This window comes from Cinclus cinclus, chromosome 23, assembly GCF_963662255.1.
Source record: "Cinclus cinclus chromosome 23, bCinCin1.1, whole genome shotgun sequence".
Taxonomy (NCBI): domain Eukaryota; kingdom Metazoa; phylum Chordata; class Aves; order Passeriformes; family Cinclidae; genus Cinclus; species Cinclus cinclus.
This window is the reverse complement of record NC_085068.1, coordinates 3,320,296-3,333,373: the sequence shown is the minus strand read 5'-3', so window position 1 is coordinate 3,333,373 and position 13,078 is coordinate 3,320,296. Positions and strand designations below refer to the sequence as shown.

At 52.3% G+C, this 13,078-nt stretch overlaps 1 protein-coding gene across 1 annotated transcript in view; it reads left to right on the top strand.

Annotated features, from left to right (window-relative positions):
- Positions 1-13,078, top strand: part of EPHA8 (EPH receptor A8) — a 53,810-nt gene that overhangs the window by 24,146 nt on the left and 16,586 nt on the right. Inside the window, exon 3 of the mRNA XM_062507726.1 lies at positions 420-1,083. Coding sequence (XP_062363710.1) covers positions 420-1,083 — 664 coding nt within the window. The remainder of the gene's footprint in view (positions 1-419; positions 1,084-13,078) is intronic.

Sequence of the window (13,078 nt, the reverse complement as noted above, 5' to 3'; positions counted from 1 at the left end):
GGCTGGGCACCAAGAAAAGGGACTCACAGACAGGACCTGGAGGGTTTGGAGCCCTCCCAAACACACACTGCCATCAGCTTCTGCCAGGACCTCAGCAAGTGTTCCAATCTGCAAGCAGGGCTGCACCTCCATAGTGCTGCACCCGAGTGTCACTGCCCAAATTAGTGCAGCACTATGAGTGCTTCTCATTTCCCTTTGCCCTGTGGCAGCAGTGACTTCCCATGCAGGCACAGGAGCAGCGGGGTGGGAGATGGCACACGCTCCTGCATGCTCCCTGCTCCCCCAGGGGTTGCGAACATCTGGAGTGGCCTGTTTTCTCTGTCCCACAGTGGGATTGGGAATATCTGGGGTGGCCTGTTTTCTCTGTCCCACAGTGGGATTGGGAATATCTGGGGTGACCTGTTTTCTCTGTCCCACAGTGGGATTCCATCAATGAAATGGATGAGTTTTTCAGCCCCATCCACACCTACCAGGTCTGTAACGTCATGACCCCCAACCAGAACAACTGGCTCCGCACCAACTGGGTGCAGCGGGACGGAGCGCGGCGGGTCTATGCAGAGATCAAGTTCACTCTCAGGGACTGTAACAGCATGCCAGGTGTGTTGGGCACCTGCAAGGAGACCTTCAACCTCTACTACATGGAGTCTGACCGGGATCTGGGCACCAGCACCCGGGAGAGCCAGTTCCTGAAGATCGACACGATCGCGGCGGATGAGAGCTTCACCAGCGTGGACCTGGGCGTGCGGCGCCTGAAGCTGAACACGGAGGTGCGGGGTGTGGGGCCGCTGAGCAAGAGGGGATTCTACCTGGCCTTCCAGGACATCGGGGCCTGCATCGCCATCGTCTCGGTGCGGGTGTACTACAAGAAGTGCCCGGCTACAGTGAGGAACTTGGCATCCTTCTCCGAGGCTGTGACCGGGGCCGACTCCTCCTCCTTGGTGGAAGTGCGGGGAGAGTGTGTGGGCCATTCGGAGGAGAGGGACACCCCCAAAATGTACTGCAGTGCCGAGGGGGAGTGGTTGGTGCCCATCGGGAAGTGTGTGTGCAGTGCTGGCTACGAAGAGCAGCGCGATTCCTGCATGGGTGAGTCCCTGCTTGCCTGCAGTGCCTGCAAGGGGTGGCTGTAAGGGGCTCTTGCCTCTTTGGGGAAGGGCTGAAGGCAGAAGGCTGCTCACAGAAACTGGGACAGCCAGTCTCTGTGGAGGCCTAGAGCTGTCCATGCCTTTGATGGTTGGCTTCACGTTTCCAAAATGTGTGGCTGGTACCACTGACAAACTCCCTGGGAGTTCCTGCGGCTCTGACAGGTCATGGTGCACAGGGCATGGCTTTGGGATGACAGGTCATGGTGCAAAGGGCATGGCTTTTGGGATCCTGGATGGATGGCACCAGGACAGGGGCTGCTCTAGCTCCATCTTTCTGTACCATGGATCACTGGCCCAGAGATCCCAGCTCAGTGCCCCCAGCAGCTCTGACTGGTGCTGAGATTTTTGGTGTGTTCCAGCAAGGCCTCTCCAAAACACCCACTGCTGGAAGGGATTTAAAAGGGAGGAAAGCCAAAAGGAAAACACTGAGCTTTCACGGAACAAGGTCATTGCGTCCATCCCTCACCTCCCAGGGCTGCTGCAGAGCCCCTCATCCGGGGGTGTGGGGAGCCTTCCCCAGGGCCCCCAGTGCCACTGGGCAGCTTCGAGCTGCTGACTGAACAAACTGTGATAAGGAAGTGGGGTGACCAGCAGCAGGCACAGGGATGTGTGTGTACAGAGCACGGGCTCCCCGGGAGAGCCCTCCACACAGATTTGTTTGCTCTCTGTTTCTTCGTGGGACGTGTAGAGGGGGAGCAGCACAAATATGAGTGCAGGGCTTTTGTTTGAGTTTCGTGGTGACATCAAGTGGAGCATTTGTCTTAGGGAGACTTGATTCAAGGTTAGGACGTCCAGCACCAGACTGGAATGGATCCAGGGGCTGCTGGCTCCTGCAGGTCTCCAGCTACCGAGTGGGAAGGATGGGCAGAATAAATGCTTTTGTCTGAAACTCCTCCTGTCTGTGACAGTCCATTTGAAAGTTGTCTTGGGATAGATCTAACAACTCAGAAGACTTCCATCATGTTAAAGAGTGGGTGCAAGGCATGTGCTGCTGCTGGAGGGGGCACTGGCCTCCTGGCTGGCTGTGCCAGCCCCACCACTACAAGGACCTGCAAGTTGGCTCAGACAGACAAAACAGCCCTTCCTTGTATTCCCCTCCAGCAGTCCTGTACTGCACACTCTGCCCCAGGACATCCCCACCCCAAAGGCAGGAGGCTGAGCAGGGCTGTGGCATTGGTGCTGGGCTCTCTGCCTGCTTCATTTTTGTGTGATTCCTTGGATGGGTGCTCTCTCCTGGCAGCAAAGCTGTGGCAGAGCTCCTTCTCTGCCCTCCTGCCTGTTTCTGGTGGGCACAGGGGAAGTGTGGTCCAGCACGTGTCCCCAGGAGGCCCCGCAGATGGACTCAGACTCAGCAATGCTCTCTGGTAAAACTCTCCAAGCCTTGTGGTATCAGAAACAGGACAGAAACATCACTGGACTTTCTCTGACCTCAGTGTTGTCTCACCCTCCTGCCTTCCCTGTTCCATTTTTCTGGCTCCAGCACAGTTTGATGACCTGACATTGAGTGAACAGGGGCAGCACCTCCTTTCCTGCATCTCCTTTGGTGGGGCAGCAGGACACTTATTTACACAGGAAGGCAGATGCAAATCTCCGATCCTGTGCCTGATTGGGGCAGAGTTCATTTTTCAGGCTGAAAAGTGCCTTTTGGGGATGATTCATAAGCCCAGCAGATCTGTTGGAGTTGGAAATTAGCCGCTTTAATTGTCAGGCAGACAAAAGCAGGATTCCAGTGGCTGTCACCCCAGCAATTTTTCATTCTCGGTCACAGGGATGAGATGATATAAATCACTCCTTGTGGCCCTAATAATCTTTCTATAAATATCAGGGAAATTCATTTTTTTTGCTTGGGGAGAGAAGGTGTGGAGGGGGAGAAATTAGAGAAGATACTTTGCTTCTATGGCAGTGTTTAAAATATGATTCCAAATTAATTTCCTTCTGCCTTTCACAGCTGGACTCCTTATTTGTCAAAGCTAAAGATATTTGAACAGTGGAGGTTTCTCCCCCTCCTCTTTAACATTCATTTTTCTAAGGGCCTGCCAGAGTGATGGAAGACAGCTCAGGAAACCAGAACATAGCCAGAGCTGTTCCCAGCCCTTCAGAGAAGTAAGGCAGTGCCACAGACCTGGGTGGGGTGGGATGTGGTGAATGATGTGTAGGAACATCAGGAACTTCTTTGCCTCTCATCCCCATTACCAAGTTGTAGAATCCCAGACTGGTTCGGGTTTAAAGAGATCTTAAAACTTATCCCATTCCACCCTCTGCCATGGGCAGGGACAAATTCCACTTGACCAGGTTGCTCCAAGCCTGGCCTTGGACACTTGCAGGGGTGGGGCTTTGCTGTCATCCATCATGTTAGATCCTTCACTGCCCATTTTTTGGGGCAGGAGGGTGGTGGCTGAGGCCTCTGCCTCCTGCATTCATCCCAGCAGGATCCACACATTTTGCCTTGCTTTGATGTGCTGCTGTTTGCCATAAGGGTGTGAGGGGCAGTTTCCATGGGATTGAGGGGGCCACATCTCAGCCCAGGGGCGCTGGGATCAGGACCATCTGAGGATGCCAGCTGGCTTGGCATTTACTGGGTCACAGCCCCCCACACCAGACATTTGTCCCCACATCTGTGCCTAATGCCTCTTCCATGTTCCTCTCCAGAGAGCCCCGTTCTCCAGCTGGGACTGGGCACATGTGCTACAGTACCTTACTGGGCAGAAATGGGATTTGAGCTGGAATTCCTACATCTGTTGATGGCATCCTGGGTTCTGCCTGCTCCTAACATTCCCAGCATTTATTCCCCCAGCATCTTGTACCACAGCCACCCCAAAGATAAAACTCCTCCTGGCACAGCCCACTTGTTTTCCCCTATGTTTTCAAGGTTCTGAAGGACTTTTCTTCCCTCACCCCCTCACCCACAGCCTCAGATTGCTCTTTCCTCCTTGAAATGCAACAATCCACACATGACACATTAACATCTCTTACACACAGCAAATAGCAACTGCTCTGCCTAAACAGCAAAATAAGCAAGAGCAGGAGGGAAAAGGATCTGCCCTGGCAATTTATCAGATAAGGAGACAATCAGCATAATTCACCTTATTGATATGCAGCTGCTGTGCAGGACAAATAGAGACCCATTTCAATAAGGTCAGTTCAATTAGAGGGATGTGGGAAAGGGGAGAATTGTGCTTCTGTGGGCAGGGAAGGGCACATAATCCACCTCCCCAAAGGCTGAGAGCTGGGACACGAGTACCCTGTCCTGTGTGTGGATGGATGGAGAGGTGGACACGGAGGCTCAGGCAGGTGGGGACAGTGGCTCTTCAACCACAACCCTCCTACCAGCCCCAGCCAGTCCCCCTTTGCAGGCTCCTGAGCCATCAAGACCTTGGGTTTTGATGGTGGTCCTTGGACCGTGTAAATCCACGGTCCTTGCGTCAGGGTCCCCCTTTAGGTCTGAATTATTTCTTGGGCTGCATCTCTCACCAGCTATCAGGAAGCAAAACTTCAAGCTGGGCTAAAATCTGTTCAGCTGCTCACAGGTTGTACATGCAGAGGAAGTTGGTTTGAGGCATCAGCAGCAGTGGCTGTGGATCACGGTGCTGCTCTGTGGGAGCTGACACAAACCCATCCAGCATCCAGCCATGGGGGACCCCCAGGAGCACAGAATCTCCCAGGAAGGGTTTTTGTTAATAAACAAGTGGAAAACAGGGCAGGCCTTCTTCCCTCTTGTCAAAGTAGGTGGACGAGTCTTTGGCAGAAATGCCACTCCCAAAGAGCATTGTTGAATATCTGTGGCTTTCAGGAGCTGTTCAGACATTTCTGTCTGAAGTTTGGGAGCAGGCATCTTATCCTCTGGGTGTTCTAGTTGCCCTGGCTGCTTTCCTTCCACTGTTCGTGGCACCTTCAGTTTGGCTGCTCCCTTCAGATGGAAAACGGTGATGGGGGAGCAGAAACTGAGCCATTCCTCATTCCTGCTCCAGCAGTTCATTTGCATAAGAGGATGGGTGTTTGTAGCCTGGGTGAGAACAGCCACCAAACACAGGTCTGCTGTGTGTGGCTGAATGGGGATCTGGCCCTGGGTTAGACTTTACCCAGCTCTGCTTCAACGAGAAAATGGCATTTTTCCTCTGGACAAGGGAAGAGAGGGACACTGGCACTGCTGGGACCCTGTCCCCTCCAGTCCCCAAAATGAAGGGGAGGTGGGAATAGACAGAGTGCTGAGCTGTCCCGTGCCTCCTGTGGGGCACAGCTGGTGGAAAGGGATCTGGAGAGTCTGGTTAGCAATCTGGAATCCAGTTAATTTTTTCCAGTTGGTGGGATTCATGCTGATGAACCAATCAGCAGATTTAATGTACCTTAAACCTTCCTTGTGGGCAACTTTAATCGAGCAATTAAGGCACCACAGCATTGCTAATTAAGAGGAGAAAATACCCAGCTTGGTAATTATGTGCTTGTGAATACAGCTTTGTATCCATGGACATTTATGAAGAAAGTCCCACAGCTGGTGGGGCAAGGGGGGAGCAGAGCTGTGTCAGAAGAGGGAAACCCCATCCAGCTGCACCCCATGTACTGGGCTGGGGGAAAGCCTGGCACAGGGGCAGGGAAAGCCCTGGAACCATCTGGGGAAAAACATCCCAGGTGAAGCCACTGGATGGGGCTTGGAGCAGCCTGGTCTAGGGGAAAGTGTCCCTGCCATAGGTGGAAGGAAATGGGCTTTAAGGTCCCTTCCAATCCAAACTATTTGGTGGTTCCATGATAATACCCTGTTACTGCAGCTCCAAGCAAACATCTTGGAAGATGTTTCAGTTTTCTTGGTGTGGATTTCAAGAGGAATTTCTGTTCAAGTCCCAGCACACACATGGCATGCCCAAGCTACAGCCTTACCTGCTTGCAGCATCCTCTGCCTGCTGTCTGGGTACCAGGCTGTGCCACTCAGAGCTGCTGGCACCAATGCCCCAGGTGTTCCCCACAGAGGGGTTCTTCCTGGAGTGCACCAAGCCAAACCTTCCAAGGGCAGGAGCAGAAACAGTTCCAAAGTGGTGCTGTGGGAGTTATACAAAAGTCCTTTCTGTGATGCCAGACAAGGGAATCAAAAAAAGTTGGTGTCTCACAAGATTTTCATTGTGGTTGGCAAGGGCATCAGCTGCTCTGTAAAATACAGGGAATATTGGCTGGTGAGATCATGTCACCTCCTGGTTATCCCAAAGCTCTGCATTTCCCCCAAAAAAAGAGAAAGAGAAAAAAAAACAGTTTGTTTTCCAAGATGTATAAGCTGTGACTATCTAGGAACACAGAATCACAGAAAGGTTTGGGCTGGAAGCAACCTTAAAGCTCATCTCCTTCCACCCCCTGCCATGGCCAGGGACACCTTCCACTATCCCAGGCTGCTCAAGCCCCATCCAGCCTGGCCTTGGACTCTTCCAGGGATGGAGCAGCCACAGCTTCTCTGGGCACCCTGTGCCAGGGCCTCAGCACTCTCACAGGGAAGAATTTCTCCCAGTATGCCATCTCAACCTGCTCTCTTTCTTTTTTCATTAGGAAAGACTTCTTCTCCTAGAGGCTTATCCAGCCTTGGGGTGGGATCCTTGGATTCACATCTTGTACCAAGACCTCCAGCTCACTGTCACAGACCTGGCTGCTAGGCTTGGACCCTGGGGCTGCTGGGCTCTGTGTGTGCAGCTAATTCAGCCCAGTGAGGTCACTGGAGAGGGCAGGAGGCAGGACAGAGTCACCCCAGGATCTCCAGCATCACTCCTGCCTCTGAAATCCAATGGCTAATTGCATTTGCTTGGAAGCAAAACAAAGCAGAACCCCAGCACCCAAACCCATTTATTTATTTCTCTGCTGAGGAACAAAAGGATGAAGGTGCCTGCAGAGCACTACTGTGTCTCACCAGCACAACAATATTGGGTTTGTCCTTGGCTGAGTATTTTCTGTGCCACTTTTCCTCTGAGTTTTCTGTGCTTCTGTGCTGACAGAAATGAAGGGTGAGAATGATAGTAAGCTGGAGTTCAGGGTAGTGATGGGGATTAATTAAATTTTATTTGTGCTTAGCAGGTCTCTGTGGCCCTCTGAGAAGTGGTGAAGAGCAGCTGGGCTGTGATGGAAAAAGACATTCGCCAGTTTGGGAATGTGGTTTTTTTTGTTTGGGGATTTTTGTTTTGAATTCTTCCACAAAACTTGGCTGCCTTTGGGAGGTGAACACAGGTTGCTGCTCTGGATTTTCAGCGTGCAGGTGCCTGGGAAGCTGTTGTTGGGGGGTTGGGACACAGAGCACAAGAAAGACCTTGAATTTTGCACCAGTCCTTTCCCTGGGGATAGTGTAACACAGTGAGGGGTGGGGAGCTCAAATTCCCCACCTGCACATTCAGAGGCTTGGCAAGATTGCCTTGCATGGAGAAGATTGTCCTCATACCACAGAGCAGTAGGGCCCTGCCAGAAACTTGTTTTGCCCTTGGCAGGAGCTCCAGGTGCCACTCATGTCACTGTTTGTGTGAGGGCATCTTCCCCTTCTGAAAACAAGTTGCTGCTGCTGCTGACACTTCTCCAAGCAGGAGAAAGTGATCCAAAGGCTGGTGGAGCTCAGCTGTGCCCTGGGATGTCTGGGCACCCTCATCTTCCAGCTCAGCCCCTCTACACATCCACAGCCATATGGATGTGCTGAGAGGGCTCACATGCCCTACCCAAACTGTGTTCCAGCTCCTGCCAGGGATGGGATGAAGTTCTTCATGTTCTGTGTGCCCTTCCCTCTTTCGTGCCTCACAACAGGGACACCTCCACCCCTGTCACCTTCAGGGGTGTCCCATTCACCCCCACCCCTTCCTCCAGACTGTGTTTTCTGGGTTTGGTTTCGGTTTGTTGAAATCTTTGTTGTTTTTTTTTTTTTTCCAGAAGCTTTCAATAGTTCTGTCTAAAACTCTTTGATAAGACTGAGTTCGGCAAACAGCTTTTTTCTAATTCTGGCACTAGGCTGCCTGTTTCCATGCTACTCCAGCAAGCTGTAGCATTCCCCTGGATAAGTTTTATAAAAAAGCCTTTGCTCTGAGCTTGCCAGGCTGTCTCACCTACACAAGTCTGCACAGTATCACTTCCACTCCCACAGAAGGATGTCTGCACCAGGCAGCAGAGCAGCACTTGTAGCAAACTGGGATCTGTGTGTTTCCTGCTTTTTTTTTTTTCCCCCTTTTTTAAGATGTGAGGAAGTGCAAAAGAGAGTCGAGTGTGTGTCCAACAGTATTGAAATCAGACTGAGTGGGGATGTGATCAACCTGGCCTAGTGGGAGGAGCTGGATGATCTTTGAGGTCCCTTCCAAAACAAACCATTCTGGGATTCTGGAATTCTAAAGCTAGAGGTGTGATTCTAAGTGATTCTGTGACTCTCACACCTGCTGATTTTTCTATGGCAGCATCATGCAGATTTCCAGTTTGGGATGCAGCCAGTCTGTACAACTGTGGTTCCAGTTTTCCCAGCACTACAAGTGGAATTACTCCACTTGGAAGGGCAGGAGGCTCCTAAATACAACTTTTTCTGGTGGCAGCAAAATCTGGGTATTACCAAGAAGGATGCAGGGTGTCCTTTGGTCTGTGTGCCATTTGCTGGAAGCCCTAAGAACAGGGTCGTGTTGGCTTTGCAAAGCCTTCATGGGTAAAAAATTTCAGTTCCCCCCTCTGAAAGACTCAGGGGTACAATGGGGGTGTGAAGTGTGTTAATTGGGGGAAGAAGGGCCAAGTGAGGAAGTGATGTGAGGTGCAGTGTGGGTGATAGGAGACAAGTTCAGGGGTGTGTGGTGGTGTGATGGGTTGCACTGGGGGTGGGAAGTGCTGTGAGCTGTGCAAAGGGGCTGCAGGGTGGGAATGGGGCTGTGGACACGTTAATGGGGTGCTCAGGGTCCAGAGGTGACCAGGGCTGAGGGACAAGCAGCACAAGGAGGGTGTGTGAGCACCAGCAGGGCTGTGGGGTGAGGCATGACCTCAGGACCAGGAGATCAATGAGGGCACCAGCCCAGCCAGGCCCCCAAACTCCCTCCAGGCCACTGAACAGCCCCGAGCCTGGGCTGACCTGGGATTGCAGGGAAAGGGGAGCACAGCCCTGCTAAAACAGGAGATTTTGGGCAATGAGGCAAATGCCTCATTTTAAGACATGACTGAGAATAACATGCTTGTGTTTCAGTGTCTGTGTCATATGGGAGCTGAGATTTGAGGCATCATGCTGAAGCTGGATTGAAAGGAGGCTGGGATTTTCTGTGCAGGCTTGTGCAGCCTGGGGGCTCTGGGACTGGTGCCTGTCTCTGGCTGTCACAGTGGTTGTGACACCTTTATTTCCATCTCTATCACCTCCCAGCATGGCCAAAGGGAGGTACATGACTGCTCTTCTGCTGCTTGCAGATGCCCAGATCTGTTAAAGGGTCAGGAAGGGGAGCACTTGGTGGCACCACTGTCACAGGTCTGCCCCATGTCACCCCCAGCCATGCCCTCACCCTGCCCAGACCTCCTGGGCTGAGGACAGAGCCAAGGAAGAGTGACATGGGGGCAGCGCTCACATTTGCAGCCCCAGTGGAGCAGACCCTGGTGGTCCCACCAGGGCCACCTGCAGAGCACTGCTCCCAGGCAGCCACTTGAGAGGGAGAGGAGCAGCTCGTTCCCTGCTAGCGTATCCCTGACAGGTCCATCCATCATCTCCTGAGCTCTGCCAGCTTATTAGCAGATGTTGTCCTGTCCCCAGAGGATGGAGAGGGAGTGAAACAAATGGCCCAAACTCCAGATGGCAGGCAGATCCACTCTTCCTGAGACAAACCTGCTGCTCCAGGCTCCTTTGGGCATGAGTGTGGGGCTGGTGGGCTGGGAAAACAGGCAAGGTGCTGCAGTGCAGGGTGGGGGGGTCAGTGGAAGCCCCATGGGATAGACCCAGACAGGCCTGGGGTGATCACTGGGGTCTCATCTGTGCGACACAAGGCTAGAGATGTGCTCTGCCCAGCACAGGTGCAGTGCTGGGTTTGTAGGCTCTGCTGGTGGCACTGGGATCACCCAGGTGTCCGGGCTGCAGGGAAAACGTAGGTGTGCAAGTCTTGAGCTGAGTGGTGAGTGAAGGGCTGCTCCTGTCCCACGTGCACTGCAAAACCACACATGTGAGATCGAACTGCAGGGACAGGCAGCTGGGACTGGCTGTTACAGGGGTGGCACTGGGGACATTGCAGCACTGGGGACATAGCAGCACTGCTGGTGGCTCACAGAGGCAGGACCTGAGATCCTCAGAGCAAGGGCGTCAATCACATGAAATAATGGGAATAAAAGAAACCCTCACCTTCCCCAGGGCTCCAGGGAGGGCACTTCTGGCAGGTGGCTGTAGTTGACTGCCATGTAGACAGAAGAACAGCCGCTCTCCCTTCTCTGCTGGGTAGCTGCAGATTTGGGAGGTCTCTGTGTGTGCCATAACCATGGCTGCGGAGCCCAGTGTGCTTTAGACCTGGTGCATTTGATTCAATTTTTCCTGATGATCGCTTCTCTGCTGTTTGCTCTTCCCAGAACAAACCTGGGAGGTCCTGATCATGTCACTGGTGTGGCATGAGAGAGCTCAACCCCAGAGCAGGACATGCCTTGCATCCTGTACTGAAGGTATTTCATACCATGTGCAGGTTGGAGCTGGTGCCCTCTCCCGTGCCTGTGGAAGGCTTTGCACTGCTTTGTGTGTCCTGCTTCTCTCTAAAGGGCGCTGAGCCTCTCAGAGGTGCATGACCCCCCAGTCAGTGCCTGTCCCAGCCCCAGGTGCTCCCCAGCCCTCCCTGCATGCTCATGCTGTCCACGTGCCAGGAGCTGGCTCCCCATGGCTCTGCCCTGGTGCACAAATTCACCTGTAATTTGTCATTTAGTGTAATTTTCCCCTTGAGTGCATCTAAAATAATTGTGACTCATTGCTACAGGTAATTAATGGGATTTTTACAGCATTAAATGCTAAGTGATTACAATTGCTCCATGCAAATCTGCTGTGCTTCGTGTTCCCATCCTTCCTGCTGCCTGTCTCTCCATACCTGAGGTAGCACTGATTTCTCTGCCCTTAATTAAATAGTGGTGAAGGGAACCACTCCAGTGCCTCTGGAATCACAAGTTCCTGGTAGCTGCATGGGTGGAGATGATGGTGGTTTGCAGGTCCAAGGGACATTCACACAAGTTAAAGGCAGCAGCTCCTGACCTGCACCTGCCCAGCACTGACTGGGGCTGCCCCATTGCTCAGCTCCCATCCGTGCTTATGCAGTGTCTTCATCCCTTCCCACACAGAAAAGCTGGAAAATTTTCTTTCTTCTGATATATTTTGGAATTTGGTTGGGTTTTTTTCACCAGCTGGCTAACTCCCAGATTTGTCCCCACCTGAGAACAGGGTGCATCCCTGCTCATCTCAGTCTTACACCAAAACCAATGGGCTGCAGACTGGAGGATGCTGCATTGGGGGCCCTTGGCAAGGGTTGAGTCCCTGAATCTCTTGTTATCATCAGGACCAGTCAGCACCAGAGCCTGCCAAATGCCTCAGGCTGTCCCTGGTGCAGCTGGAAATGGACAGCAGAGCTCCCCTGAAATCTGCATCCCCTGTGTTCTCTCCTCTCCTGATGTCCTTGAAGAGGTAAAAGGTGCCAGAAGAGCTGGGGGACAAAACCAGCCCCAAGCTGCTACAATTCCACATCTGCCTTCCCTTGTATCCCCAAGTTTGGGCATTTCTGCTCCTTGCCTGATGCCCCTGGGGAAGTGGAGGAGCAGAAATTTCAGAACAAAGTCTGGAACTGCTGGCCTTTGCTGTACCAAGATTTGACACCAACCTGTGACACCAGCCTGTGGTACCACCTCTGGCACATGCAGCACATGTCTGTCCTGCCAGTGATACCAGTCCCCTGCTGATAACAGAGCATTTGGTGCAAAAGTGCCACAGAAACTGGTGACAGAGCCTGCAGAGGAACCAGCAGGTGCCCCACACCCAGAATGTGTGACTGGAGCACTGTCTTCAGCTGCCATTGCTAGAGTAGCTCAGTTATTAAAAAGCCCTTGTGTCACTGTGCAGTGTGTGATAGGTGGAATGTGCTGGTAGCATCAGTCCAGGGAGATCCGTGGCAAGGAAAGGAGTGTTATTAATACAAAAACAAATCAGCACCTTGAAACAGAGCAAACAGCATGGAGGCACCCAGCCCACTGAGGATGCTGGATTACCAAAAAACCCCTTTTACATACCTGAAAACAAAGATTGAGGCTGTGTGCAGATCTGGCCACTGGAGGTAAAGATGAGAAAATGAAGGTATTACTACCTCAGTGGGAAAGAAAAAAAAAAAAAGAGATGAGTTTGAGTCAGGAATAATCATTGAAACATGGGAACTGGTCATAAAAGTATCTCCTGTGTACAGGGACCCAGACAGAGCCTGCTTTCCCTTATTTAGAATCCAAGTCTGTAGGAGAGGGCAGATCCTTCCACCCCCAGACAGACACCTGACATGCCACATGTCACTCTTGAACAAATCGATTTTTTAACGAGAGACGAGCTGTTTGTTTGTGTGACAAATGATCCACCCGAGGGGCTGCTGGGAGAAGGGGGTAGGATGAAGCACAGCAATGCCAGACCTGGCGTGGGATGAGCTCCTGCAGCAGGAGGAGGCAGAGGAACTGAGGCAGGTTGTATTGTCAGAAAAAAAACCAACTTTTTTTCCAAGGCTGTCTCATTTGGCCTGAACATCCCCCTGCCTCTAGAGAGAGGAGAGGGGGCACGCAGTGCCTTTGTGCTGTACTATGCAACAAGAGAGGCTCTTTCCCTATTATTTTGTTGCTCTGTGAGGCAGCACCCCAGGATCTTGCAGAGGGGACTTGTACCATGTCCCATATGTGGAGATTTAATTTCTGAAACCTCCCACACTGATGCTTTTGGGAACCTGGGCCCAGCCAGTGTTTGTGGCAACCACTATGAAGTGAGGACTGTG